The sequence below is a fragment of the Acanthopagrus latus genome, chromosome 1 (genome assembly GCF_904848185.1).
Source record: "Acanthopagrus latus isolate v.2019 chromosome 1, fAcaLat1.1, whole genome shotgun sequence".
Classification (NCBI taxonomy): domain Eukaryota; kingdom Metazoa; phylum Chordata; class Actinopteri; order Spariformes; family Sparidae; genus Acanthopagrus; species Acanthopagrus latus.
Genome location: NC_051039.1, coordinates 1,524,354 through 1,551,937, shown reverse-complemented (window position 1 = coordinate 1,551,937; position 27,584 = coordinate 1,524,354). Strand labels below are relative to the sequence as shown.

The following is a 27,584-nucleotide window of genomic DNA, read 5'->3' as shown; positions in this document are numbered from 1 at the left end:
GAAAGAGGGACGTGACTGAGAGGACGTGGAGCTCAGATGTTTTAGACCATGAATGTTGTTAGATTTTGGAAGTAATAGAAAAATAAATCTTCTCTGTTTCTTCGACTCTTCTCCTTGTTATAATACCTTCTTTACCAACCTGATGATTATTGATCAGAAATCTTTTCATTGTCCCATATCAAAAGTCTTAGAAGTAAAAATGAAAAGTCAATTATAAACAACCAGTGATGAAATAAAATCAAACTTTACTCAAGTGCTGTTCAGCTCATCAGTACAGTTGACAGGAACCTGACTCGTGTATATCCTTTATCTGCTACTTTATATTTATTACATTTACTACATTTTGAGGCGATTCAGTGTTTAAAGGCTGTTAATTGTGACCAATCAGACAGTGTTGTGGGCGGGGCATTGTGTTTTAAATATGTTTATTTTAATCAACAATCTGACAGAAATATCATTGACACTGATGAGTCAGATAAATGCTGACTATCGGCCCTGATGATCGATAAATATTGTGATATTTGAAGACCAACTACTCAGCCCTCGTACTTGTATTTCCTGTCACTGCTCTTGTCTGAAACCACAGAACCTGAACAGTAGAAAACTCTCTCTGTTCTCCTGCACTGTGACTTCATGGTGTTTCTTTGCTGTCAGGACTTTCACACTCAGTGTAACAAGCTGCTGTAGTCGAACAGAAGCCTTCAGTGCAGCCGGAGAAATGTGGGCCAGAGATCATCATTCCTCTCAGCTTATGGCCGCTGAAGGAACCGGCTCAAACAAAGCTGCCACTGAGGCCCAACAACAAGGGTGAAGAAAAGCGTGCAGATGGGAAATAAAACACACCGTGAGGACGAGCGGTTATCAAAGATCTCCTTCATTGTTTTAATAGTCGACATTGTGCCACAAAAATGTCATGTCCGCAGCCACAAATCACGTGCCGAGATTACTAATTCCAGCTACTTATCATGTCATTCGCTTCACTTGCTTCTCTACACAATTTTTGCAAATCACTTCTTACATTTATGTATAAATATATACAGTTTATAGATTATTCTCGAGCTGGGATGGTGGTTTTCATTTCTCCTGTTGCGGTTGTGCTGTTGGTTGAGAAACATTAGCAGAGAAAGACACACGGCTGACGTCACGTCTCCCAATGCAGCACATGCTTATTGTATCGTGGACACCAGCAGAGCACACAGAGCCGAATATAGATATATACAGGAATGTTAACTGCTATCATACAAAGTGGATTCTTTGAGAAGTCACGACTGCGGGCATATGAGGGGGAATATACCGACAACACAGGAGCACCGAAGGCATAAATGTCATGTAAATCTCCTGCCACAAAGGCACGTGGTTTGTCAGGGGCGACTCTGCGAGGTGGCGTTATCGGAGCGTTTCCTGGCTGATGTTTGAGCCACTCGCTTGTGATCGCACGCAGCCGAGGGAGGCGTGTGATCAGGTCGAACATGCATGATGCTGGTTTAAGCATGTGCTTCATTCGAAGTGCTTACTAATCATATGTTGGAGGAGATTGGGGGCCAAAGTCATGCTGTTCTCCACAGCTGAATAAAGACAACCTTGTGTTTTTTTTCTGTTTTTTCTTTTCTTTTTTTTCAGTTTTAGAAAAGTGACTCATTTAACAAAAGGAGGGCAAACAAAGAAACAAGAAAAGAAAGAAAAGCTGTATACATGTGTTCTCTCTCATTGGTTAACTTCACACACTGTTAAAAATTGTTTACATGTGGTTTTGTTTCCAGTATGACTGTGTTTTGGTAAAGTAAAGAAAAAGAACCGCCCGTGTGTTCTGTGGGTTTGGATGGGCTTACCGTCCTACTGCTGACTTTGAAATGGTGTGGTGGAAATCTGGTGTTGTAGCTGCACACACAATTACAAACCGGTCCACTCAAAGTCTTCGTGTCTCTCCCTCTCTCTCTCTCTCTCTCTTTTTCTCTCTCTGGTTCTTTCCCTGTGGATCATGGTAACATTGAGACTGGTCGTGGGCTCGGGGTGGATTCAGGTCGTGGCAGTTGTCGGGTCTCAGCAGCAGCCTCCGGACGAGGTGTTCACTGGCTTGCTCTGGATCTTGATGTTGGACTTCTCGGAGGCGCCGGCCGTGGCCCCGGGGCCCATCCTCTTCTTGATCTCGGCCGCCATGGTCATGAAGGCTTGCTCCACGTTGGTGGCACTCTTGGCGCTGGTCTCCAGGAAGGGGATCCCCAGGTTGTCGGCAAATTCCTAGAAGAAGAGGAGGAGGAGGAGTAGTTCAATGAAAAACCACAACAACTGAGAGGTCTTCATCTGCGGAGGAAGACTTGTGATGAGGATGAAAGCTCCAGACCTGCTGCTAAACGGACCTCGCTGGATTGACCTTCAGTCGAACTCCAGGGTTAAATATTCTGGAGCCAACTTCTACACGAGGACCTTCTACACGAGGACCTTCTACACGAGGACCTTCTACACGAGGACCTTCTACACGTGGACCTTCTACACGTGGACCTTCTACACGAGGACCTTCTACACGTGGACCTTCTACACGTGGACCGGGCCTCACGTGTAACAGTGACATCGGCCTATTTCGACCACCGGCCGATAGCAGCTGACCTGATTTATTTTATTCACCGACGCAGATTTTCAGCCACACTTGGTGAGTGAACTGGTTCTAACACATTTGGGTTGCTGCAGACTTGGCAGGTGGAGCAGTACACATCTGTTTTGCATCTGGTGGCACCATTTATAAATCTGGTTCATCAGGTCGCGGTAGAGGTGCCACATTTCACTCATGTTGTGCATGTGTAGGTGGAAATGGTCTGAAATAGTTTGCATGTGACTGCCTGAGACTAACAATTCAATACTTGTTGATATAAATATAAAGCGCTTTGAATTCCCTGATGTGACGCAGCTCCACAGCCTGCTGCTGGTATACTTTCCACGCTGGTATCTCACAGTAACTACTGAGCTCATCAGAGGTTCGAGGCTCTGACAGGAAGACAACCGAGATACTCTGCTGCTCAGTCAGCTAATGCTTCACTTCATTATCCTGTTAGCTTCAGACAATCGGTCAAACTGCTGCAGGACGGCACACACAAAGATCCAATATTCCTGTGACACAGTGTCTCTGGACTGGGATGTCGTCTTACCTTCGCTGTGGTGTAATCCACAACCTTCTTCGTTGTGAGGTCGCACTTGTTGCCTACTAGCAGCTTGTTGACGTTCTCGCTGGCGTAGCGGTCGATCTCCTGCAGCCACTGTTTGACGTTGTTGAAGGACTCCTGAGGACGGGAAGCAGAGAGACGAGGACATTGACAAAAGAAACAATTCAGTCAGACGGTTATCTCAATGACATCCAGAATCTGCGACATCTGATGGAGAAAGAAATGACACTTTTATCTTTGAACATGCAGACACACCGATCTGTACTGGACTGAACCGAACCAGCGGCCTTGATGTTCTGAAACATGGCAGACTTTGATAAAAAGATTACGATGCTACTCAAAAACACTTTAAGAAATATTTGAGAGACGATGTTTCTAATTTAGTGGGTTTCCCCAAATGTGAGTCAGTTTGAAATTAAGTTACTGCCATTTCTTATTAAATACATTTTCTCATATTATTGTTTACTTCAGTTTGATTCATGCGATTAGCAGGACTGTGGAACGTCTAACTGAATATTTTTTGAAGTTTCTGCGCTCACGTCAGCATCAGGGAGAATCATATAAAACAATGTGTGTATGTTCACTGCGTCAGGAATCATTTAGTGTGTTTTCTGCTTCCTGTTCACTCTCCTCTTCTTGTTCGTGACTGTTGGCAGCGTTGTATTCTTATCAGAGGTGAACTTCTCCTGTTTTTATCTTTTTTGTTCACAAACACTATAATCGTATCTGATTAAACATATTACATCATCATTCCTGTGATCCCAACATTAACACCAACCGAGCTGCACTCACCTGGTCTGTCACGTCATAAACGACTATGATGCCGTGCGCTCCTCTGTAGTAACTGGATGTGATGGTGCGGAACCTCTCCTGACCGGCCGTGTCCCACTGAGGAGACAAAGCAGAGCGTCAGTCCCGCCTGAAGCAAAACAATCCAAAGTTTATCAGCACTTATCTGTTTACAGCCTCGCGCTCCTTACAATCTGAAGCTTTATGGTCTTTCCGTCCAGCTCGATGGTCCTGATCTTGAAGTCCACACCGATGGTGCTAATGTAGCTCTCTGTGTACGTGTCATCCTAAAACCAACACACACACACAGGTGAGTCTGGATGGTAAATATGAAACCTGCAGTATTATCAACCATCACCGTGCTGACAGGGAGAAAAACATGGAGGACCTGTTACGTAATCATAGCTGAGAAAAACAGACACTTACTGCAAACCGGAGGAGGAGACAAGACTTTCCGACACCAGAATCACCGATCAGGAGCAGTTTGAATAAATAGTCACTGTGAAGAAACACAGAATTATTCTTAAAACACCTGCAGGGCACCAAATCTCCAAACATTACACACATCAGCTTTATCGGTCAATCATTTAGTCGACTGAACATCAAAACAATCATTAAAAATTATCATAAAAATATTCCCAGGACACAAAGACTGACACCGAGCTGAAACCATCAGTCAGTTAACTGATGAGTCACCTGAACAAAACAATTAAACTGAAACTATTTTCATAATCGATTAATCATTTCAGTCATTTTTTTTCAAGCAAACCTATCAAACACGTCCCGGCTGCAGCGTCCTGAATGTGACGATTTGCTGCTTTTCTTCATCATCTGTGACAGTAAATGAAGACTCGCTGGGTTTTCGACTGTTGGTTGGACAAAACTAAACATTTGAAGATGTCATTTTGAGTTTTAGGAAATTATTCTTTATGATATAAAGTGAAAAAGGCTCTCATTTTCCCAGAGCTCAAAGTGATGTCTTCAAATGTCTTCTTCTGTCCACGTGTGTGTTTTCTTTTCATTCACAGAATCATTTTTTGTCTTTCAATCAATCTAATTCTGCCGTTTTTTCATTTTCGTTTTATTACAGACTCTGTTTTATTGGCATCAATATTAATTCTTCCTGTGACATTATCTTCTTATCATTACTACGCCTGCTGTGCTTTGTTTGGTTGTGACAGTTTTGTGTGTCATGTGTGATCATCATGTCTCTCAGAGCTGTTGTCACATCACCGTTCCATTCCAAAAAAATAAAGTTCTACTTTAATAATGTAAAACAGAAGAAGGCAGCTCACAACAAACATGAGAACTTGTTTTACTAATTTCTCCAACTGTTCAAATGTCTCATAAATCATTTCCATTCATCTCAACACTGAATAGAATAACTTGATGACTAATACGATCATCATCATTGTCAGTATAATACTTGTCAGGTACAACCCTACAAGCAAGAGCTGAACAACTCAACAACACAGAGCTAAACAGCAGAATAATAACCAAGGAAACATTTAGTCAGTTGATTAAAACAGTCAGAAGATTATTATTATTATTACCAGCAGTTTCAGAAGCCTGATCAGAGCTGACACAGTGAGAGGTTTTCACTGATAATATCAGTTTCATGGTTTTACTGTATATACCACAATTATTACTATTATCACCATCATCATCTACAGTGACCCTTTAACAGACCGCACATTTAAAGATTGTCTTTCTGGTTTAACACTTTACTATTATCACAGACCTGAAACTTAATATAAACTTGAGATGTATAACTTGAAATCTGTACAACAAATATGGTAGAACTCAGTAAAGTAAATAAGCTAATGTATGACAAACCTTTTGTACCTCGAGGAGCTGGAAATATTCATACTTTTTAAATATAATATATTCAGTCCCACTTTTAAGTAGAGTCTTATAATTTTTTATAGTTTTAATGTTCATACTTATTTTAATATATTTAGTTTTTAATCACTGCCCTTTATTCTTTTTACTATACTTTATACAGAATTGTATTTATATTTGACTGTTGTTCTTTTATTACAATTTATACTCAAACTTTACATGGATATTTTATCACTATCATTATTTATAGTGCTTGTTTTAATCGTGTTATTATTTTATTTAACTATTCATGTTGGTGCAGCTGGTGTCTATTCGTCTCTGAACCTGTTGTTGTTGTTTCCTCAGTCACTTGTAAAGCTTGTTGGTTTGTTTGAACGTTGCTGTTTAAATAAAGTTTGACTGATTGAAACCAGTAAACTGCTGAACATTATTCAACATTTTGGATATTTACAAAAGGCACAAACACCGAACATGATCATGTTCAGCTCCAGAACACATCTCGCTTGTCTTGGTTTTAAATGAGTATTTAGAAGGATTATAAACTGCTGATCGCTCAAAAACACGCAGTTTGACGACGTCTCCCCGAACATTTGTCATTATTCACAACTCTCCGGACATTTTATTGAGTACACAACTAATCCGTTAATAAGATCGATCCACAGATGGATCCGTGATACATACATACTTATTAGTTTAAGCCCTGTCGCGGAGCAACACAGAGCCTGACATTACCTAACTGACTCCACATCAGCAGCAAATGTAGCAACTTCCTGTTTGCGTTGGATAAATGATCCTAAATTCTCCGTCGCACCGACTCCAGATCAGTGACGATATGTTCATTAGACTTCGTGTTTACCGACAGGAAATCAGTCCTGAACTATTTCCCCGTCACTGTTTGTCAGGCTGAGCAACTAGCTCAACAACAAAATCCTCAACAGTGTCAAGTAACGCTACGTAGCTTTTCTGTTAGCATACTAGCTCCTGAAGCTACTTCCATCTAAGTTCCTGTAAGTGAGCTAACACGGTTTGTAGACGAAACACGGAGGATTAGTCGGTACAATCGGTGTTATATTGAGCGGAAAACGTTAACGAACATGTGTTTTGTGATAAACGTCAGCGCTGTCATTAGATAGTGCGTACAGCCTGCCCCAGCCCTCCGCTCGCTAACTTAGCACAGAAGACAAAGCAGCTGACGTTCATTTTGTACACAGCCTAACGTTACCGGTCCGCCCGGCTAGCTAACGTTAGCTTAGCTTCCCCTGGCTAAGCTGACAGCTCAACCGGACCTGTCACAAACGTCATCAAAATCCACACTTACTATTCGGGATTCATGGTTGACTACAGGTTATAAACTGTTGTTACTGAGAATGCAGCTGGATTCCGTCGCAGATGAACCTCGGAGGCGACCTCGTAGTGAAGGTAGAACACCGTTTTTCTGAGGAGAGCTGGCTAAACTGTTTGTCGCAGCCAGAGCAGCATAATCGAATCAAATATGGCTGTCAGCATTACCTACCCGGAAATACCAGAGGCTGGGAATCATGGGTAATGGAGTCTTTCGGCAATGGGCGTTCACAGCACAGAGGATCCTTATAACGGATCGCTGCTGACTTTACTCCACTTTATTTAAATGTTTTTGTGCCTTCTGAATAAGATATTAACTTCATACTTATATATTTGTTTATGTTTTTTTCATATAACCCCCCTTTATTTATTGTTTATCCTCCACGAGATTGTGTATGTTTTAGATAAATAAATAAATAAACACAGCACAGAGGTATTTGTTGTAAAAATGAAAGTCCTGCATTGACAAAGATAGTGATAATGAATATATATAGTATTATATACCCCCTTATTTATTTTATATCATCCACAAGACTGTGTTTTAAATAAATAAATAAACACAGCACAGAGGTATGTGAATTTTGTTTGTTTGAAAAAAAAATAATCAAAGTAAATGTATATAGTATTATCTTATTATATTCTTATTTATTTTCATATACTTTTCTAAAGTACATTGCTACACACCACGTGTATTGTAACTGTAGTTGCAGTTATCATGTGCGATTGTCCTCCTGGGTCATATCTGTGAGTAAAAGGCAAATAGTGTATATGGTTTTATTGTTATTTTTATTAATATTATTATCAATATTTACTTTATCTTTGTACTATTCTATGTTTGTCTTGCTTGTTCTGTTTTACATTTTTATCTATAACTCGGCCTGTGACTCATAAACTGTTGTAACAGCTGAACTTCCCCTCTAAGGGACTGATAAAGACTATCTGATGGTGATGATCTGATCTTTATCTGATTTTATCTTATCTTATATTCTGTAGATCTTATGTTTTATAAAATGCCACCAAGGCTACTTGAAGAATTGAAAGTGAAAGTCCTCTCTGTAGAAGAAAAGTCCCCTGCAACTGTTAATCTCTGTCATCTCACCAGATTATTATGACTCGTGTGTAAAAGCATGATGTGACCACTGCAGGCGGTGGAGCTGGAACACATTCTGAACCATTTTGTACTATAGGACTGAAACTAAAGACTATTCCATTCTTTCACAATCATACCGTTTACATTTGAAATAGTTTTGTGCCCCAAAGATGAATTAAATATACAAAAAGAGCAGCTCTGATCTATCTTCTGTGATAGGCCTTTCCAAACTAATGAACAATATTTTATAGTTTGCAGTATTGTTGGATAAATGTGCAAACATAAGTCCTGTACATAAAATATTGTTTATTGACACACAATCATAATCAGGGCAACATAATCAAACTGCAGTAACCAGATCACTGTGGAGCAGCTGGTCATTCTCTGTTGTTTCATCATTATGAGTGAAACTATAGATATTACAAAATCACTTCATACCCTGGTAATAGAAAAAAAGATCATATAAAACACAATTTGGGTTGGATATTAGATACAAAAACTCAAGTACATCCAAAACACAGATTTATTTGCTTATTTTTGTCTAAAAGCTATTTTTAAAAAAAAGTAGGCAATGATTAATGTGAGAAACATTCCTCACATGCATTTGCGTTAAAATCAAACATATTTCACAGTGATCAGATAAGAGAGTGCTGTTTGCATAGATCATCAAGCGTAATGTGAACAATTCATTCTTGTTTCTGTGGAAACGTGTTTCATAATGTTTTGTACACATATTAAAGTCGTAGGAAACTTGCTGTATATTGAGCTACACCTGTAGGAGTCACACCTCCGGACACAACTTGAGGGTTCAAAATGTCCATCGTTTTATAAACTTTATAAACTTTTCAACTGACTGTCAGAGATGTGATGTGTGTCACAGAGGTGGAGAGGCTAAACAATCAGCATGTACAGTCACATGTGGTATGATAACAAAAAGGCAAAAACCAAATCAATCAGAGTCAGAAGACAACAAACATTATCCACTGATCATTAATCTGTTCTGCTGTTAGCACTGAGCGCTTTCGTGCTAATTTCAATAACTGATCTAAGTTTTGCGACCGATAGCAGTGATGATCAGAGGGGTGGAGTTTTTACCACCGTCACTGGGACCAGGACCAAAGAAGAGATAGAGTTTCTCAGTGAAGCAGCAGTCGGTGAAGCGAAACATAAGAGCTGCAGCATCTACGTCATAAAAGGAGACCAGACCCTCCTCATGATCCACAAACACCCCCACCTTCTGAGGCCGAGAGGCCAGAGAGAGACCGACTGGAGGGTCAGCAAGAGCTTTGTACTCATGTCCGTTTCTCAAACATATCGTCCAGTAACCTTCGTCAGGTGTGAGTGTGATCAGTCCCTTCCTGTTGATTGACTCTCTGACCACTCCTAAATCCCACTCAGTCTTTCCTGTAACCTGAACCTCAAAGTAAAACCTGCCTGAAGAGAAACTCTGCTTTCCTAAAACACAGAGACTGAGTGAAAATCTCTCTGGTTTGTAAGGAAGATTCTTCTTCTCATCACCATGACTCACTTGTTTCCGATCATCAGACAGGAGGAGTTCAGGATGTGCTGTATCAGGATCAAGAGTCACATTCATGGCGTATCGTTGGACCCTCTTCATCTCAGCGTCAAACACCCTCTTCATCTCTGCATTAAGCTTCTCCTCCAGCTGAGCCACAGCTCTCATCACAGTCCCTTCATGTGAGGAAGGATGGAATCTGACTCCTGTCCAGTCCTTGGTGGGTGGAGCAGCATTCAGCGATGGGAAACGTTGGAGAAGATGGAGGAGGTCTTCAGACTGTGAGAGCTGCTCCACCTCAGTGTTTCTCTTCTTCAGCTCAGAGATTTCTTGTTCCAGCTCTTGGATCAAGTCTTCAGCTTGTCTCTTTATCAACCTCTGCTGCTCTTCAATCGTCTCTATGAAGTTGTTCATGCCGATCTGAACAGACTCCATCAGAGCTGTGGAGAGTCGAACACCTTCTGCTATCTCACCTTCTGCTTTTACATTGCTGAATTTGACCGACCGTTTGATCTTCTGAATCCTGAGCTGTCTCTCTTGGATCATCTGCTGACCTTCAGCCTCTGTCTTCTCCAGTTCTGCCTTCTTTTCTTCATATTCCTCTTTCAGAGGAACAACATCATGTGTCTTGTGGTCTGAAACAGTGCAGAGCATGCAGACACACATCTGGTCGGTCCTACAGAACAGCTCCAGAAGTTTATTGTGCTTCAGACACATCCTGTCCTCCAGGTTCTCCACAGGGTCGATCAGCTGATGTCTTTTCAGACCTGAAGCTGTCAGGTGAGGCTCCAGGTGAGTCTGACAGTAGGAGACCAGACACACCAGGCAGGACTTCAGGGCCTTCAGTCTGGTTCCAGTGCAGACGTCACAGGGAACTTCTCCTGGTTTGGACACTTGTTGCTCTGAGCTGCTGCTGCTGGCTTTCTGTTGAGCTGACTGTCTGAACTGAGCAGCCATCTCAGAGAGCAAAGTGTTTTTGTGCAGTTCAGGTCTTGTGTCAAAAACCTCTTTACACATGGGACACAGGTACTGGTCGTTATGATTCCAGTGTTCAGTGATGCAGGTTTTGCAGAAGTTGTGTCCACATGATGTGGTGACAGGATCAGTGAACACATCCAGACAGATGGAGCACAGAAACCGATCTTCAGATGGAAGGAAGTTTGCAGCAGCCATGTCTACACAGCGAGAAACAACAAATGTGACAGCATTAAAAAAACATCAAACAAGTTTTGAGGAACATTTTAATCTTTAATCTTACAGAATTAGAACAGCAGGAACCTACAGCAGCTCAGCTGTGAGCAGTAACTGACTGTGGAGTAGAGAACAAACAGCAACCTGCTGACAACGTGTGGAAAAAGGAGAGTCCTCTTGAATTTAAGGACTGTTGCTTCGTCACAGCGTGCAGATGGAGAGCAGGGAACCTAAAGACTATCACTCTTTTATAGGCTCCTTGATGGAGGGTTGGAAAAGATTTATGATACCTTTAAACCAAATTGGCCTTTGTGCATTGTGTCCTTCGAAGGATACAGCCATAGTGATACAAGGTTCAGTCACTTCATGGCCACCTGTTTCCTTACTTTGCAATAATAAAGTTATTTTTTCCTTGTAAGTGAACAACAGTAACTATCCTCCATCACATCCATTCTGCTTTTCACTTCTGCCCTCCTGCTGCATTTCAGGCATCATCAGCATCATGTGACTGCAAACAACCTTTTCAAATCTTAATATGCGCTGACAACAGCAGGTGGCACTGGTAAATAAAAAGTCTCCATTTTGACTTTGTGACTCCAGTGGTTGTAATAAAGACAGAGACACAGTGAAGGTGCTGCCATCTGAGAAAAGGTAAGTCCAGTGTTCATGAAGGTAAATACTAATGCATCCGAACGACTTATGGTATTAAAGGTTTTGAGTGAGAAATCCTGAAGGATAACCGCAATCAATAAATCATTTAAGTCTCAAGAGTTTCCTGTCTGGGCTCAGCAGACTTTGTTGTGATCGCTGGTCGCTGACAAAGGGGAAGTGTGAGCACGTCTGAAGCTTCTGTCAGCTGTTCGAAGGAGGTCACATGCAACACAAGTTATTTTTCTAAACTAGTCATGTCTAATAATGTTGTGTGTTTCAGACACAACCAAATGAAACAGCACAGGAAAGATGTTTAGGATATTTTTTATTCACTTTTAGATGGAACAGTAAATATTATCAGGCGTACTCACCGGTGTTTGTACGAAACGATGCTAGACTGTGGAGAGACTCATCTCGACTTCAGATCCATCGTCACTCTGACAAACTTTCACTTTGGATTTTATTTCAGCTGTTCCTCTCTCTGCTGTGAATTTTGTATTGAAGCTTAATTGGCGAAGTTTCAGGAGCAGGACCACACCTCAACAGCACCGACTTCCGCATTTCTCTAAATAACCACCTGACCCTCTCCTCTGCTTCGCTCTCGTATTCTGCGCCCCTCCCTCCCACCCCATTTCTCTCTTCCTGTTTCTTTTTCTCTCCTCTCCTTCGTAGGTCCATGAGGGGTCCGTCGCTGCCTGGGAGCGGTGGCAGATTCTCTACAAGAATCCCCACAACGCACTCGAAGAACTTAAAAGAACCAAGATCTTCGACACTTCGTTTTCCTTTGTCACTAATAAATCCTTAAAGTATCTCGTTGACGGTGTGGTCCTTGCTAGTGAACCATGTTTAATGCAGATTTTCCTGTCAGGCTGCTTATTAATCCTGTCTCCTGTAGGACATCAGACACACCCTAAAAACAAGTGGCTCTGACAGGATCTGAGCTTGTTGTGGGTTGGATCTGGAGAGGCTGACTCAGACGTAATTTCAGGAGAAAAAAAAAAGTTCCCATTTCATTGTTACTCGTCTCACTGCAGATCTGTTGCTGGTCGTTTGTTGCCTCCCTGAGGTCTGGACAGGATGATTAGGGACTCATTTTTGGTCCAAGGTTAGTTTCATTTTCAGGGACCGAACAAAAGACTGACATTGTTGAAATGTTCTGTCTAAGTCACACGTATTTTCATCAGCAGTGGTTGTTGTTTGACACTGAAGACAAATACTCCCATGATGCCTCCCTGCTTATGTCTTCTGTTGTGTTTGTTTGAATGACAAAATACAGGCAGAGAATTCAAATACTGTGCATCATAATGCAATAGACAATAGATTCCAAACAAACTCATGGTAACTCATGATTATATTTCAAACTGACAAACATCATAGTATTGATTTACAACACGATTCAAACAGGGAAACCGGAGGGGACGTGACTTCTTCTCTCTATTTACAATGTGATAACAGTGTGAATAAGTTCTAGTTAGGTTTAATCACACAAACACTGATGAGTATAAGAGACAGATTATGGATTTGGAACAAAACAATCAGAACAAAGTGAACATTAGACATATAGAAGTAACGTTAAAGAGACCAGAGCTGAAACATTCAGAGAGATGATGGACTAACGAGCTGCTTAATGGCCAGTAAAAGATACAGACAATTTATTTTTAGAACTGTACAACTGTTGAGTTCCTAAACGTAAAAATAGTTTTGGAAATCAACATATTTACCCTTGAATATTTATAACAGTGATCCCATTAGTAGGACATGCAGCGGTTTGCAAGATAATAAATCTTTAGTGCAGGAGGTCTTTAAAACATGAGAGCTGCTCAGCCTCAGCTCCTCACTCATTAAGCTCCTGATGTGGGTTTACCAGCTATTTGATGGTCCAATACGCTTGTTGAAGCAAACTTGATTTGTTCAGTTTTTTCAGTTTGTTGGTGGACTTCAGTCAGACTGAGGTCTACAGATGATTAGTCTACTGTGATGAACGGTGAGATGATCAGAGGTGCAGAGTTTTCACCACATTCATTCAGACCAGGACAGAAGTATGGGAGGAGTTTCTCAGTGAAGCAGCAGCCAGTAAAGGAGAAGATCAGAGCTGCAGATACGTCATAAAAGGAGACCAGACCCTCCTCATAATGCACAAACACCCCCACCTTCTGAGGCCGAGAGACCAGAGACAGACTGACATCAGGGCCAGCAGCAGCATAGAACTCATTTCCATTTCTCAAATGTATTGTCCAAAAACCATTCTGAGGACTCCGTGTGATTGCCCCCTTCCTGTTGATCGACTCTCTGGCCACTCCTAGATGCCACTCAGTCTTTTCTGTAACCTGAACCTCAAAGTAAAATCTGCCTGAAGAGAAACTCTGCTTTCCTAAGACACAGAGACTGAGTGAAAACCTCTCTGGTTTGTAAGGAAGATTCTTCTTCTCATCACCATAACTCACTTGTTTCCCATCATCAGACAGGATAAGGTAGGAGTTTGCTGTATCAGGATCAAGAGTCACATCCACTGCATACTGCTGGACCCTCTTCAGCTCAGCTTCAAGCAGCTTCTTCTTCTGTTTACTGAGTGTTTCCTCCAGCTGAGCCACAGCTCTCACCACAGTTCCTTCATGTGATGGACGGACTCTGACTCCTGTCCAGTCCTTGGTGGGTGGAGCAGGGCTCAGAGATGGAACGTTTTGGAGAAGATGGAGGTGGTCTTCAGACTGTGAGAGCTGCTCCACCTCAGTCCTTCTCTTCATCAGCTCAGAGATTTCTTGTTCCAGCTCTTTGATGAAGTCTTCAGCCTGTTTCTCTGTCTTCTTCTGGTTCTCTTCTATTGTTCTGATGAGCTCGGCCTGGCTTCTCTCAACAGTTACCTTCAGAGAAGTGAAGACCTGAACACCTTCTGCTATCTCTCTGTCTGAATCTGCTTTATTGAGCTCGACTGACTGTTTGATCTCCTGAATCTTCAATCGTTTCTTCTTGATCATCTGCTGAATTTCAGCCTCTGTCTTCTTCAGTTCTGCCTTCTTATCTTCATATTCCTCTTTCAGAGAAACAAACTCGTGCATCTTGTGGTCTAAAACAGGACAGAGGACACAGACACATGTCTGGTCGGTCCTACAGAACAGTTCCAGAAGTTTATTGTGCTTCAGACACATCCTGTCCTCCAGGTTCTCCACAGGGTCGATCAGCTGATGTCTTTTCAGACCTGAAGCTGTCAGGTGAGGCTCCAGGTGAGTCTGACAGTAGGAGGCCAGACACACCAGGCAGGACTTCAGGGCCTTCAGTCTGGTTCCAGTGCAGACGTCACAGGGAACTTCTCCTGGTTTGGACACTTGTTGCTCTGAGCTGCTGCTGCTGGCTTTCTGTTGAGCTGACTGTCTGAACTGAGAAACCATCTCAGAGAGCAAAGTGTTGACCTTCAAGTCAGGCTTTGTGGTAAAAACCTCTTTACACATGGGACATCGACACCTGTAATTAATACTCCAGTTTTTAATGAGGCAGGTTTTGCAGAAGTTGTGTCCACATGATGTGGTGACAGGATCAGTGAACACATCCAGACAGATGGAGCACAGAAACTGATCTTCAGACAGCAGACAGCCTGATGAAGCCATGTCCCACCACTGAGAACAGTCAAAGTGTAAAAAAAATTGTATTTGTATTTAGTTTTAAAGTCTTTTTTTCTTGAACCTTTAGAACAACATGTGAACATTAGCTGCATTTTGTCAGAAAATCTGAAGAGCCACCGGGAGAAAACAACCGGCCACCTGCTAACATGAGTTCAGTCAAGCTGAATATTTAAGAGGAAAAGATGAGACAGATTTCCTGTTCTTGTGTTTTAGAATTCACCGCAAAGGCTCAAACAGAGACACTTGAGGGATTCCTTTACTTTTGAAACCAATTATGGCTAATTATTATTATTGTATGTCATACATAACCAAAGTAAAGGATACATAAAACTATATAGGAAGTCCACAAGTGTGTCAGACGGTTTTTCTTTTTACTTTTAGATGTAACAGTAAATATCATCAGCTGTACTCACCGGTGTTTCTCAGAGACACTTCTTTATTGTAGAGAGAAACTTGCAGAACTTTACACTTTTCTTTTACTTTCATTTGAGGAAGTTCAGCCTCTCCTCTCTTTTCTTGTGATGTGACACATTTAATCTTTCGCAGGCAGATTTTCCTGTATGGCTGCATACTGATGCTGGCACCAAACCATCAACACAACAGCAGCAGACAGGATATGGTTGGTAAAGTTTTGTGGGTTGTGCATACGGCTGCCTGAGAGACCAACACCAGGGACAACAAGAGCCCTCCTCCCTTTTCATTGTTTGTCCTTGTCTTATTGCAGCTTTGTTTCCGATGCTTTGTTGCCTCCCTGTCATTATGACTGTCATTGTGTAGCTCTGTCAACATACTGCCTCCGTCCACTGATCTCCAACAGACCATGTGCATCCTCACATGACGGTCATATGGTCATTTTTGGAAAGTTGTCTACTGACAAGATGTGAGCAACCAGTTGTGTACAGAAAGAGGTAACATCTACACTGACAAACTTTTAGTTTCTGTGTCCCAAACACACCTGAAGCTGAATAATCCTGTGAAAGAAACTGGATATTATTTCAGATTATCAGCTTTGAGCTCATCACACTACTCTACTGATGCCTCAGACTAATGCAGAGTCTCTTGCTCTCCTTCATCTTTCAGTGTTCGGACTTCGGTGTGTGATCAGCAGCTGTATGCAGATGTGTTGTGAGCACCTTTATAATGAGGACAGGATGACGTGTTGCGAGAACATGAGTTGGTCTGTGCATGCCTCTAATCGTTAACCAGGTGAAGTTAATAGTTCCCTGTGTGTTTGTGTTGCAGAGGTGAACTAGTTCTACTTTTAAAATCTCTGGAATCTTCAGTAAAAATGCATCAGGACCGTCTGCACAGCGGTGTGCTGCCTCTAACACAGCCTGAGGACGCCGCCCGCCATCATCTGATACTTCACTGACGGCGTCTGACTCCCAGCAGGACGAGTCACTGTGATCAGTGGATTTCCATCGATTAAGCACCAGTTTTAAACAGTTTATAAAGAAGAGTCAGTCTTATCTAGAAAAATGCTTCTTTGGTTCACCAAATCAGACTTTATACATAATCAAATAATTAGGATGAGTCTGTATTTTACATCATGTCCAACAACAGCTTCCAGACAAGCACAATTTAACAGTCAGTTTTTTAATCTTCATCATTATAATGAAGTGCTGTAGCGCTGCAGAGACGTCCTGACCTAATTAAAGAAAGGTGACACGTCCTGCTCTGCTTTCTGAAATGGAGTCTTACTGTTATCCTGGGTAGAAATATGTGGATGTGTATTAGTTGTTATTGTGCCTCTACATTTAAAGAGGCAACTGTTCATCTTATTGTATGAACACAAGAGTGCGCTGTTGCCTCATCTATCCTGCTGATTTCCCTCCTTCCTGAAACCTCAATCAGCTGCTTTTAACACCTCACACTTTCTCTCATTAAATCAGATTTATACCAATGAAATATTGAACCAGCACCCTCTGATTGTGTCTATAATGAGATCATCTGGACGTCGTCACTGTCCAGTGAACACCACTTATTTCTGACTTGGAGGATTTTTATGTTTACGTGTGAACTCCTTTAAGTAAATCATATTAGACGCTTCCTCAAACGCCCGTGCTTTTATTGTGAAGGGATCCCAGTTGAAGTCAGCGTGCTGCTTCCGGCGGCTCGGTTAGCCGTTAGCTCGCCGTTAGCTGGTGTGCAGGCAGCAGGAAGCTTCTGCTGGATTCAGGGAGCAAACATGGACAGTCAAGGGAGAAAAGTCGTGGTCTGTGACAATGGAACCGGGGTGAGTTTGAGAACAGGCGGCTTTGTTAAATCTCTCTCCGTGTCGCTGTCGGAGCTCCGGCGGTGCAGTTTGACGGGAAAACGGAGAGAAGTGGAAACAGGAAGTGACTGAGAGCTAACAGGCTAACGCGTTAGCTTGTCTGGGTGGGATGTTTCAGGAATGTGTCTGTCAGCTGGATTCATCTCATTCATCTGCTGCTGGGCTACAGCTGACAGTCACAGCGGGGATTATTCAGTCCAGCTGTTGTTTATCTTTATCACATTCGTTTACACAAGACAGTGTCCGACGAAGAGAATCTGTGGTTAAGCTAATTAGCTAACTTGTAACTTTGGCAGTGTAACGGTATGCACTGACAGTTAGCTAGCTTTAGCTAACCTGAACTAAAGTGAACACAATCATAACAGCTACTCACAGCATTTAAGATACGTTAGTTTTCTGATTAGTTCTTTTGTGATAAAACTACAAACTAGCATGATTCCCGTCCCTGTGAGTTTAGAGTTACATCCCCTGGTGTCGTTAGCCACGTTAGCTAGCTCCGCATCCTTAACTTTGTTTATTAAATATTAATATTTTTGCAGCGCAAGCACCACACACAGGCTGGAAGGGCGATTTTAAGCTTTTCCCATCAAACCAGAGTCCAAATATTCCGGTTTTCCTTGTATATGTTCAGCTAGCTTGGTTAGCTCAGCAGCTAATTCAAACAGCCCCGCCCTCGTTAAAACGAGCAGCAGCCACTTTAATTTCCTCAGCTGTGAGGAGTTTCATCACACAGGTGCAGACATACCTTTAAACTGTCGCATATGCTCATGTGAGCTTTTAAAAAATTAAACATGAATTCAACTAAATGGCCCAGCAAACCCGAAGCGAGGCAGTGCGCATGCGTGAGACTTTTGGTTGCGGAAGTGGTGGCAGTTCTTCCATGTAAGGAAACTTATCAGATGTGCTGCAGCCTTCAAGAGACTGAAGAGACACGAACACGTCTAATAAATCATTGACAAGAGGAAGTGTGTTGAACACTCAGACAGAATCACTCAGACTGATGCGCCGACTGAAACATGTTGAAGTTTTAATGCTAATAAAGACGCATCAGATCCATGTTGAGGATATCAAAATCAGATTTATTACCAAGAAGGATTTTACATCTACGAGGAATTTGTCTTTACAAAACTTTGCAAAAATCTGCATTAAATAGGCCGAGATATTCACTGTCAGCTACTCTTAATTGCTAAGGTTACAGAGTGCAGCTTTGCACACCTGAGGTACGACAGGAGTGACGTAGAAGACTAAAATCAGAAAAACAAACTCTACGGCTGAGAGAGTAATAGATTCTTGATAAATAACAGCTACGATGCTCAGAAGAGGGTTTGAAAGTTGTTTCTATTTTGTCTTCTTTACTCTGTTGACAGTGATATGTTGTGGTTTCTTTCTTAGACAAATGTACTTATTGTATGTCTGCTAAATGTAAATTGTGATTTGAGACACTGTGATCATCACATCAGATGAATCTTGCTGCTCATTATTAAAACTTTATTTAACTTTACAGAAGTGTCCTATTACTTCTCTTTCCTTTCTTGCTATTTGTATTACTGATACTTTATGTAATGTAAGCCACAGCTTTTGTGATAACTGTGTTTTAAATAAACACTTGTTGGCATCATATCCAGTTCACCTTCTTATCTTTAGACTATAGGTCAGTTAATATTTTGATGGTGTGTCAGTGTGTTAATGCTCCATCACAGGTTTTGAATCTATTACACAGTGAATATTAAACTGAAGCTCGACTGAACACACAGATATCAGTGAACGTGTATTTAAACATGTTATTTAGAATATTCTCACATGTGCGTTTCCTTTTTCTTCTTTTGATCTTGTCCTAGTTTGTTAAGTGTGGCTATGCCGGCTCCAACTTCCCTGAGCACATTTTCCCGGCGCTGGTCGGCCGGCCAATCATCCGCTCCACAGCCAAAGTGGGCAACATTGAAATCAAGGTAATGTCGCCTTCCTGATGCTCTTTTTTTATTTGTGGTGTTTTTCTCTTTTTTTATGTATCAAGACGACTTGTGGAAAGAAATGAGGCCTCTGAGTCAGAAGATTTTGCAAGTTTGCATCTTAACCAAAAACTTGCCGCAGCTTCAGTGATTTACTTCTCTTAATCTGATAAATCAGCTGCTGAAATAAAAACCAATGATAATAAATAGCTGGAAGAGAGAAACAGCAGCCAAACATAATGAAACAAAGTCCCAGATTAAGAGTTAGGATCAGAGTGTTTCTCTCAGTCTGCTGAACTGTTGACCTTTGACCCCTCACAGGACCTGATGGTGGGCGACGAGGCCAGCGAGCTGCGCTCCATGTTGGAGGTGAACTACCCCATGGAGAATGGCATCGTCAGGAACTGGGACGACATGAAGCACCTGTGGGACTACACCTTCGGCCCAGAGAAACTCAACATCAGCTCACGCGACTGCAAAATCCTTCTGACGGAGCCGCCCATGAACCCAACCAAGAACAGAGAAAAGATCATCGAGGTGGGTCGCAGAAGAATCAGATGTGACAGACGTGTCACTGATGATCTGCACAGTGAACTTCATGAGTTCATGTTTCTTCTCTGTGTGTTTCTGCTCCAGGTGATGTTTGAAACATACCAGTTCACAGGAGTTTATATCGCCATCCAGGCCGTCCTCACGCTCTACGCTCAAGGTGCGTTTGTGTTCGCAGCATTACTGACATTTTGTGATGCCTGCACAGACAGTGTTGCTGAGCAGAACACACACATTCACTCCACCAGCACAGCATGCTTGACATTTTTGCACTTGTTTTTCAGGCCTGTTGACTGGAGTCGTTGTGGATTCTGGTGATGGCGTCACTCACATCTGTCCCGTGTACGAGGGCTTCTCGCTGCCACACCTGACCCGACGCCTCGACATCGCTGGGAGGGACATTACACGCTACCTCATCAAGGTACCAGCAGAACCTCACAAGAACAAACGTCTGAATGTTTCCTTCAGACAAATGTGACCTGAAGTAAAGCAACTTACTCGTTTTCATCAAAACTATCTGAAGCTACAACAGCTTGAATTGTAACTGATGAAACCTGTTGCCTTCTGATTTAAATTAGGAATCAACTGAATGTACCGCAGCTGTTTGTTTGAGAGGTGATTTAATCGACAGCAACTGTGACTGTAAAATATGTTTCCTGTTGTCCAATCAGGATTCAGTATTCAAGAAAAAATGTGTTCCTCCAAAATAAAGTTAAATGTCAAAGTAATCCAGATTTTCTTTCTTAGTTCAAGACAAATTTATTTTATGATCTTTAACAACTTGTTTTTATTTTTTGATGTTCCAGTTTTACCTGCTGGAGATCAGAACACATGTTGTTTACATGTTGTTTTGCATGTTTACAGTAGTGCTTTGACAATAATGCTAACCACCAGATCCTGTCTGTCCGTCTGTCTGACTGTCTGTCTGTCTGTCTGTCTGTCTGTCTGTCTGTCTGTCCGTCTGTCTGTCTGTCTGTCTGTCTGTCTGTCTGTCTGTCTGTCTGTCTGTCTGTCTGTCTGTCTGTCCGTCTGTCTGTCTGTCTGTCTGTCTGTCTGTCTGTCTGTCTGTCGTCTGTCTGTCTGTCTGTCTGTCTGACTGTCTGTCTGTCTGTCTGTCTGTCTGTCTGTCTGTCTGTCCGTCTGTCTGACTGTCTGTCTGACTGTCTGTCTGTCTGACTGTCTGTCTGTCTGTCTATCCGTTTGTCTGTCTGTCTGTCCTCTGTCTGTCTGTCTGTCTGTCTGTCTGTCTCTCTGTGTGACTGTCTGTCTGTCTGACTGTCTGTCTGTCTGACTGTCTGTCTGTCTGTCTATCCGTTTGTCTGTCTGTCTGTCCTCTGTCTGTCTGTCTGTCTGTCTGTCTGTCTCTCTGTGTGACTGTCTGTCTGTCTGACTGTCTGTCTGTCTGACTGTCTGTCTGTCTGACTGTCTGTCTGTCTGTCCGTCTGTCTGACTGTCTGTCTGTCTGTCTATCCGTTTGTCTGTCTGTCTGTCCTCTGTCTGTCTGTCTGTCTGTCTGTCTGTCTCTCTGTGTGACTGTCTGTCTGTCTGTCTGTCTGTCTGTCGTCTGTCTGTCTGTCTGTCTGTCTGTCTGTCGTCTGTCTGTCTGTCTGTCTGTCTGTCTGTCTGTCTGTCTGTCTATCCGTTTGTCTGTCTGTCTGTCTGTCTGTCTGTCTGTCTGTCTGTCCTCTGTCTGTCTGTCCTCCGTCTGTCTGTCCTCCGTCTGTCTGTCTGTCCGTCCGTCCGTCCATCCGTCCGTCCGTCTGTCTGTTTGTCCTCCACCAGCTGCTGCTGCTGCGAGGCTACGCCTTCAACCATTCAGCCGACTTCGAGACAGTGAGGATGATGAAGGAGAAGCTTTGCTACGTCGGTTATAACATTGAACAAGAGCAGAAACTGGCGCTGGAGACGACGGTGCTGGTCGAGTCGTACACGGTCAGTTCATGTTCACGAACTATAAGTTATCTGATTCTTCAACACTGAAGAGAAAACACGTAGAGAGAAGTGTTGAGGACTTTTCTGAGAGGAGGATGTTTGTGTGTCCTCAGCTCCCGGACGGCAGGGTGATCAAGGTGGGAGGTGAGCGCTTTGAAGCTCCCGAGGCTCTGTTCCAGCCTCACCTCATCAACGTGGAGGGGGTGGGCGTGGCCGAGCTGCTCTTCAACACCATCCAGGCCGCAGACATCGACACCAGGTGAGCAGACGGGGCTTGAACTCTGACATCAGAGCTGAAGATATTGAACATTTGAGTTCATTATGACTGAAATAGAATATTTACTGTTGACATGACACGTCTTCAACTTCCAAGAAGTTCCAACAGTTGTATTGACGCTGTTAAAAAGTTTCTTAATGAAATGAATGTAAATCGATAAAGGTCAATAAATCTCTCTGTAGCAACAAAAACATTCAGCAGCAAGATATTTCTCCATCTATGATTGTGTTTGTGTGATCAGATCCGAGTTCTACAAGCACATCGTCCTGTCTGGAGGCTCCACCATGTATCCCGGCCTGCCGTCCCGCCTGGAGCGTGAACTGAAGCAGCTGTACCTGGAGCGAGTTCTGAAGGGAGACGTGGACAAACTGTCGGTGAGTACAGGCGTCCAAAAACAACGTCAGTTACATTAAACACTCGCTGACCTGATGATGGTTGGATGACCAAAACATGGGGTTTATTGAAGATGATAAATAGATGAAAAACACACGACACGACTGTCATCTTCTTCATCCAGGCTCGCCTCCATCTTAAACATTTGCACAGTGCAAGCGCCGGGCAGGTGAAGGTATGCACATGGGAAATCAGCGTGTGTGGAAATGTTTTCGATGTTGGTGAAGAGATTCATCCTGCTCCCCTTACTTGTTGCTCTCATTACGCTAATATTAGCTGCTCCATTTTTAACAATATTAGTCTTAAGAAACGTGTTAAGGCTGAAATTCAAGCAGAGATGTAGTGACGTAAACCAGCAGTGAGTAAGAAAAGGTAAGAGAAAGTTCAGAGTAGAGGGAAAGTCTGCTTGCTGCTCGGCTGTGATATCCACATAATAACTGAAATGAGAGTTGTGCAGCGTACGTTCACATCCTTTATCTTCAGTTAATTTAGATACAAACGTGTTGGAATTGATCAGTGACAGAAGCACCAGTGAAGGAGTTCACGTCTCAGCTTCCTCCCTCAGAGTTCATGTGCAGATAGTTTCTGCCACTAGGAGGTGCTGCAGCCTCAGTCTTGTTAATGACTTCAGCACCTCACAGTCGTCTCCCTCTGTCATGGTGATGACAGGGTGAAAATATAACCTCATTGTTCCTCCGTCTCCCTGAGAGGAAGCTCGCTCTGCCGCCGCTCGGGGAAATCCTCCAACCTGTAATTAAAAGACAATCGGTCTATTTTTGGGACCTCGCAGGGCGGCGGGGGTTTCAACATGTTGTTATTATCTCTTCCTCCTCTCTGTTAACGCTCTCCGCCTCATCTCCATCGCAGAAATTCAAGATCAGGATAGAGGACCCTCCTCGGCGTAAACACATGGTGTTCCTGGGCGGCGCCGTGCTGGCCGACATCATGAAGGACAAGGACAACTTCTGGATGACGCGGGAGGAGTACGAGGAGAAAGGGACACGAGTGTTGGAGAAGCTCGGAGTCACCGTCAGATAAAACCCAAACAAACAGAAACACTCCCCCTCCATCTTCATCTCCCCCGTCAGCTGATATCCATGCACCGCTCACCTCCATGTGTCTGGACGGTCGCTCCGTGTCTTCGATTCACGCTCATTTTGAAAAGCAAAGAGGGAGGAAGGATGCGGAGGGGTAAGAAGTCTCATGGTGAGGGGGCAGCGAATCACTAGATGTCTTGAATATTTGCCCACAACACAAAAAAGTACAGAGAATGAAGTTTGGAGCTGCAGGAGGAAGTGCTGCCAGACATTAAAGCAACAGAACAGCAGTTCAGGAAATATGTTTAACTTGGCGAGAGTTAGATGATAACGATGACGCCACTCTGACGCAGGAGGCTCTTAGCTTGGCTTGGCTTGGCTTAGCTTAACTTAGCTTAGCAGGGGGAACAGCTAACCTGCTTCTGTACAGACGTAACACATCTGTCTGCCAGCACCTACAGAAGTAAGAGCTGTGTGTTTTGGGGGATTATGAGCTGAATTATTTCATGTTTTTGACCAACTAATTGATTCATTGACTCAATGTCGCAGCTCTAATGTGCAATAACCAGTTATTTTGCACTTTGTTGTTCATTTAATTATATTATGCACCAAACGTTGTACCTGATCATCATCAGAGGCTTCCAGAAGCTGTTGTTCTGACACATTCCGCCGGAAAACCACAACGTGAAGATGAGGAGCAGATTTGTTACTGTTTGACAGAGGAAGGCTAACTGTGTCCCTGTTTCCAGTCTTTAAGCTAAGCTAAGCTAAGCTAACTGGCTGTAGCTTTATATTCACTGCAAGGACACAAGATCGATCTTATCATTTAACTCTCAACAAGACAGCAAAAATGAGTGTGTTTTCTGATGTTTCAAACATATTCCTCTTTTGGAGATGAACTCCTGATTGGTGGCATTAACGAGGCCGACTGTTCAGACTAACGGTTTACTTTACCGGAGATACTCCAGGTTTTCTTTTTCGAGCGTCTTGTCTGCGAGTATTTCCAGTCATCTGCCTTCCACACAAAGCCGTTTCTAAGTTGACGATGATGATATTATAATTATTAGTGATGCATTTACATTCCTTTCCGAAGCGAGACCTCCTCCATGTGTCACCTCGTCTGTGAAAACAGATACTGACATTAAAAATAACGCTCACAGTGTTGAGATTAGATATCTGAACAAATAGATTGTTACATACTGTGGTTTTTATGTCCTGATGGTCAGATAACACCCCCCTCATGTTTCCTGTTAGTGTTCTGGATTGACGCTCTGTGCTGTGGGTGCAGCAGCCAGGCAGCCATTTTTAACTCAGCACCTTGTTTTGACTCTGTCGGGACTCTCGCTTGCTTTTAGAGCAGTTCATAGGTGTGAGATGAATGCTTGAGAAGAATCTGAAGGAAAGTCGGTGATCTCAGATCTGTTTCCATTCCTCAGAGATAACAACAAAGCATCAAATCATTCCTGTAGTTCTGATCCGGGACTGTTACATCACACACCTGTACGTCCAGAGGTTCAGACATGTCCGTCACTGAGCAGCTCCGTCAGGGCCGTGCTGAGACAAATTTCCACAACTTACCAGGAAGTCCAACTTCTCGTGTTCTTTCTTTCCACAACACATTTTTTTTGTTTTTGTTTTACTTAAAGCTCAGTGAGTGACACGTCTGAGAGTGAAGCGTCCTGGATCAGACTCGCTCAGCTTCCTTTATTTTGAAATGTATGTTCTTCTTCTCTTTTACAATAATGTGCTTTTTGCCTTTTTCCTCTGACGGACTGTTAATGTGCAGCTGTCTGTTGACCTGAATCATTCCAGTGAAGCCTTCTGCCTTTAACAGCTGATCTGGGTTCAGTCTCAATCAAGCTAGAAGTTTAGACGTGATGTGGACAAACTGAACAGCAGGTTCTGGGTCAGATGTTAAAGGGCAAAGGAACGCTGCTGTTGTAAAGGGACAGTTCACCTCAAAATCACAACCTGGTTACTGAAGATGATCCAAACATCTGTTGGAGAAGCAAACGTGCATCTACTCAGACATAGACAAGAGGTTAGCTTACTGGGCTAACGATGCAAGCTAACGTTACAGCTGAGTTGAGGAGGACGGCGTTAATGTTAACAGCTCGAGCCTCTCGTTGACTCTTTGACCGAGTTGATATCTCCAGAACTGAGCAACTCCCACCAAAACAATCCAGATGGATCAATAACATCACAGCTAAGAGGTGAAACACGCGTGTTTGAGTTTGGGGATGAACTGTCCCTTTAAGATGAAGCCTCCAATCAAAGATTACTCCATGTGTTTGTCCAGGAGGAGAGAAGGAGGCGTGGTCAGTCGAGTTACATGATGCAAACATCTGGAAACACAGATGATGTCATTGGCTCAGACGGAGCGGAGAGGAAGTGATGTCACAGGAATAATTTACTGAGATCAGAAGTTACATCTTTTGTTTCTGCAGTCAGGATCTAATTGTTTAACCAATGAGATCATACTGGTGATGTCTGTGCCGCCAAAACATTAAAGGAGCAGTTCAAACAAAAATGTAACCACAGTCGTCATCAGTCAACAACCACAGAAACATCAAACGGCTCCGGAGTGATTCAACACAGACACGACGAAGACACAAATTAATTCAGCATCATATGCGCTACAGTTTGTTCTTGTGTGAAGATGAACGCTGCGGTTTCTTGAGTTCGTATGACAGAAGAGCTGCAGCTGTCAGTCAGAGAGGCGAACAACAAGAATCCTTCACATCCCCCGAGAACCCAAACTGATGTTGAAAAGACGTAATTTACACTCTCGATGAGACGAGCTGCGCGCTAACAGTTTTAGCACAGCAGCTACAGTGAAGATTTCACCTTAAAGACTGAAGATATTGGCTGTTCAAATCAGTTTGTGATATTCAGATCGCAGCAGACGAGCTGTACGGATACATCTGATGTTTCTGTGGTTCAGACTTTATATCATCAGGAGGAGGAGAGGATGTTTACGGGTGAACTGTTCCTTTAATGGAAGTCTAACAGTCGACATTAAGAGTCCTCGTGACCACGCTTCCTTCTCTCCTGGGTTTGAAGTTTGATGATGATTTTTGTGGGTCACTGAAATATAATTTGTAATATTAAATAAGAATCTGGTTTCAGGAAGCGGAGGCCACGTAAGAAGCTGGTATTTGTGGTTTCCCGTCTCGGTTCTTGTGTATATCAGAGGCACCTGGCTCACATATAGAAATATATAAATGTTTAATTTTCCTCTGGACAACACGGTCATCAAGTGCCAAGTACAGTTCTTCTTGCTGGATATTATTTTTGCTTGTCCTTTTTATGTTTTTGTTTATAGCATAACTGCCAACCGCTGATTTAAATAAAGCAAAGTGATTTATAGACGCCCGCTGCTGCTGCTGCTGTGTCTTCATGTCTGTTGTCTTAAATAGCGGCGAGACGGCAGATTAAAGGGGAAACATTTAGAAAGAAGCACTTCATCCATGTTGGTTTGGTTTTTACGGATTTCCGGGGCCAACAGAGTCTGAATCAGCAGGATGGACAGGATGTGTCGGGGTGCTGGAGGATGAAACCTGCTGCTTTACTGGGTCACTAGCAGAACCAAACTCTGGGCTCGGCTGCTTTTGATGTGGGGAATCTCACCTGAGCGACTCCGGCTCACCTTGATGACATCACATGCAGTTAATGAAGAAGCTGGTCGCTAATTTACTGAACAGAATCAAACACAGGATCATCAGGATTCGCACGAAGGAAAGCTTCAAATCGACCTGTAGAATAAAGACTAACATATATAAATTAATAAAATGGGAAGTATAAGACATTAAAATAGTCCTACAGCCTTATTTTTTTAAATTGGGTTTTTCAGACATTATTTCCTGTTTTCCCAAAATAACAAGTTACATTTTATTCTCATGAGTCTCGTGAATTAACTGTTTTTGTTCATTTGAAAGTCGTATTGTTAACCAACATCTATGCTATGCTAGCTGGCTATC

The 27,584-nt window shown here is 42.7% G+C and overlaps 4 protein-coding genes across 4 annotated transcripts; 1 reads left to right on the top strand and 3 right to left on the bottom strand.

Annotated features, from left to right (window-relative positions):
* Window positions 1-408: 408 nt before the first annotated feature.
* On the bottom strand, window positions 409-7,286 carry rab1aa (RAB1A, member RAS oncogene family a). The gene is made up of 6 exons (XM_037071086.1): window positions 7,105-7,286; window positions 4,371-4,443; window positions 4,136-4,231; window positions 3,948-4,043; window positions 3,141-3,272; window positions 409-2,238 (listed from the first exon to the last, which is right to left on the bottom strand). Exons 1-6 carry the CDS (start codon window positions 7,116-7,118, stop codon window positions 2,041-2,043), a joined length of 609 nt encoding a protein of 202 aa, XP_036926981.1. The 5' UTR covers window positions 7,119-7,286; the 3' UTR covers window positions 409-2,040.
* A 1,224-nt stretch (window positions 7,287-8,510) lies between these two features.
* LOC119021185 (E3 ubiquitin-protein ligase TRIM21-like) lies at window positions 8,511-12,500 on the bottom strand. Its single transcript, XM_037101299.1, has 2 exons — window positions 11,947-12,500; window positions 8,511-10,908 (listed from the first exon to the last, which is right to left on the bottom strand). The coding sequence occupies exon 2, from the start codon at window positions 10,904-10,906 to the stop codon at window positions 9,263-9,265; it is 1,644 nt and encodes a 547-aa protein (XP_036957194.1). The 5' UTR covers window positions 10,907-10,908; window positions 11,947-12,500; the 3' UTR covers window positions 8,511-9,262.
* A 400-nt stretch (window positions 12,501-12,900) lies between these two features.
* On the bottom strand, window positions 12,901-15,659 carry LOC119023873 (E3 ubiquitin-protein ligase TRIM39-like). The gene is made up of 2 exons (XM_037106121.1): window positions 15,606-15,659; window positions 12,901-15,186 (listed from the first exon to the last, which is right to left on the bottom strand). The coding sequence occupies exon 2, from the start codon at window positions 15,175-15,177 to the stop codon at window positions 13,540-13,542; it is 1,638 nt and encodes a 545-aa protein (XP_036962016.1). The 5' UTR covers window positions 15,178-15,186; window positions 15,606-15,659; the 3' UTR covers window positions 12,901-13,539.
* A 1,615-nt stretch (window positions 15,660-17,274) lies between these two features.
* LOC119024045 (actin-related protein 2-B) lies at window positions 17,275-26,979 on the top strand. The gene is made up of 9 exons (XM_037106440.1): window positions 17,275-17,428; window positions 19,306-19,416; window positions 19,738-19,953; window positions 20,053-20,125; window positions 20,250-20,386; window positions 21,748-21,897; window positions 22,011-22,156; window positions 22,416-22,548; window positions 23,435-26,979. The coding sequence occupies exons 1-9, from the start codon at window positions 17,381-17,383 to the stop codon at window positions 23,603-23,605; spliced, it is 1,185 nt and encodes a 394-aa protein (XP_036962335.1). The 5' UTR covers window positions 17,275-17,380; the 3' UTR covers window positions 23,606-26,979.
* Window positions 26,980-27,584: the final 605 nt, after the last annotated feature.

What these genes read in the sequence shown, in the direction of transcription:
- rab1aa (XM_037071086.1), bottom strand. An exon ending in TTTATGACGTGACAGACCAG is followed by an intron (nt 3,273 to 3,947) that starts GTGAGTGCAGCT and finishes TCCCGTCCTCAG; the next exon opens with GAGTCCTTCAACAACGTCAA. An exon ending in TGGATTACACCACAGCGAAG is followed by an intron (nt 2,239 to 3,140) that starts GTAAGACGACAT and finishes CTCTTCTTCTAG; the next exon opens with GAATTTGCCGACAACCTGGG.
- LOC119021185 (XM_037101299.1), bottom strand. Translation starts at nt 10,906, where the DNA reads ATGGCTGCTGCAAACTTCCTTCCATCTGAAGATCGGTTTCTGTGCTCC.
- LOC119023873 (XM_037106121.1), bottom strand. Translation starts at nt 15,177, where the DNA reads ATGGCTTCATCAGGCTGTCTGCTGTCTGAAGATCAGTTTCTGTGCTCC.
- LOC119024045 (XM_037106440.1), top strand. Translation starts at nt 17,381, where the DNA reads ATGGACAGTCAAGGGAGAAAAGTCGTGGTCTGTGACAATGGAACCGGG. An exon ending in ACAGAGAAAAGATCATCGAG is followed by an intron (nt 19,954 to 20,052) that starts GTGGGTCGCAGA and finishes TTTCTGCTCCAG; the next exon opens with GTGATGTTTGAAACATACCA. An exon ending in CCTCACGCTCTACGCTCAAG is followed by an intron (nt 20,126 to 20,249) that starts GTGCGTTTGTGT and finishes CTTGTTTTTCAG; the next exon opens with GCCTGTTGACTGGAGTCGTT.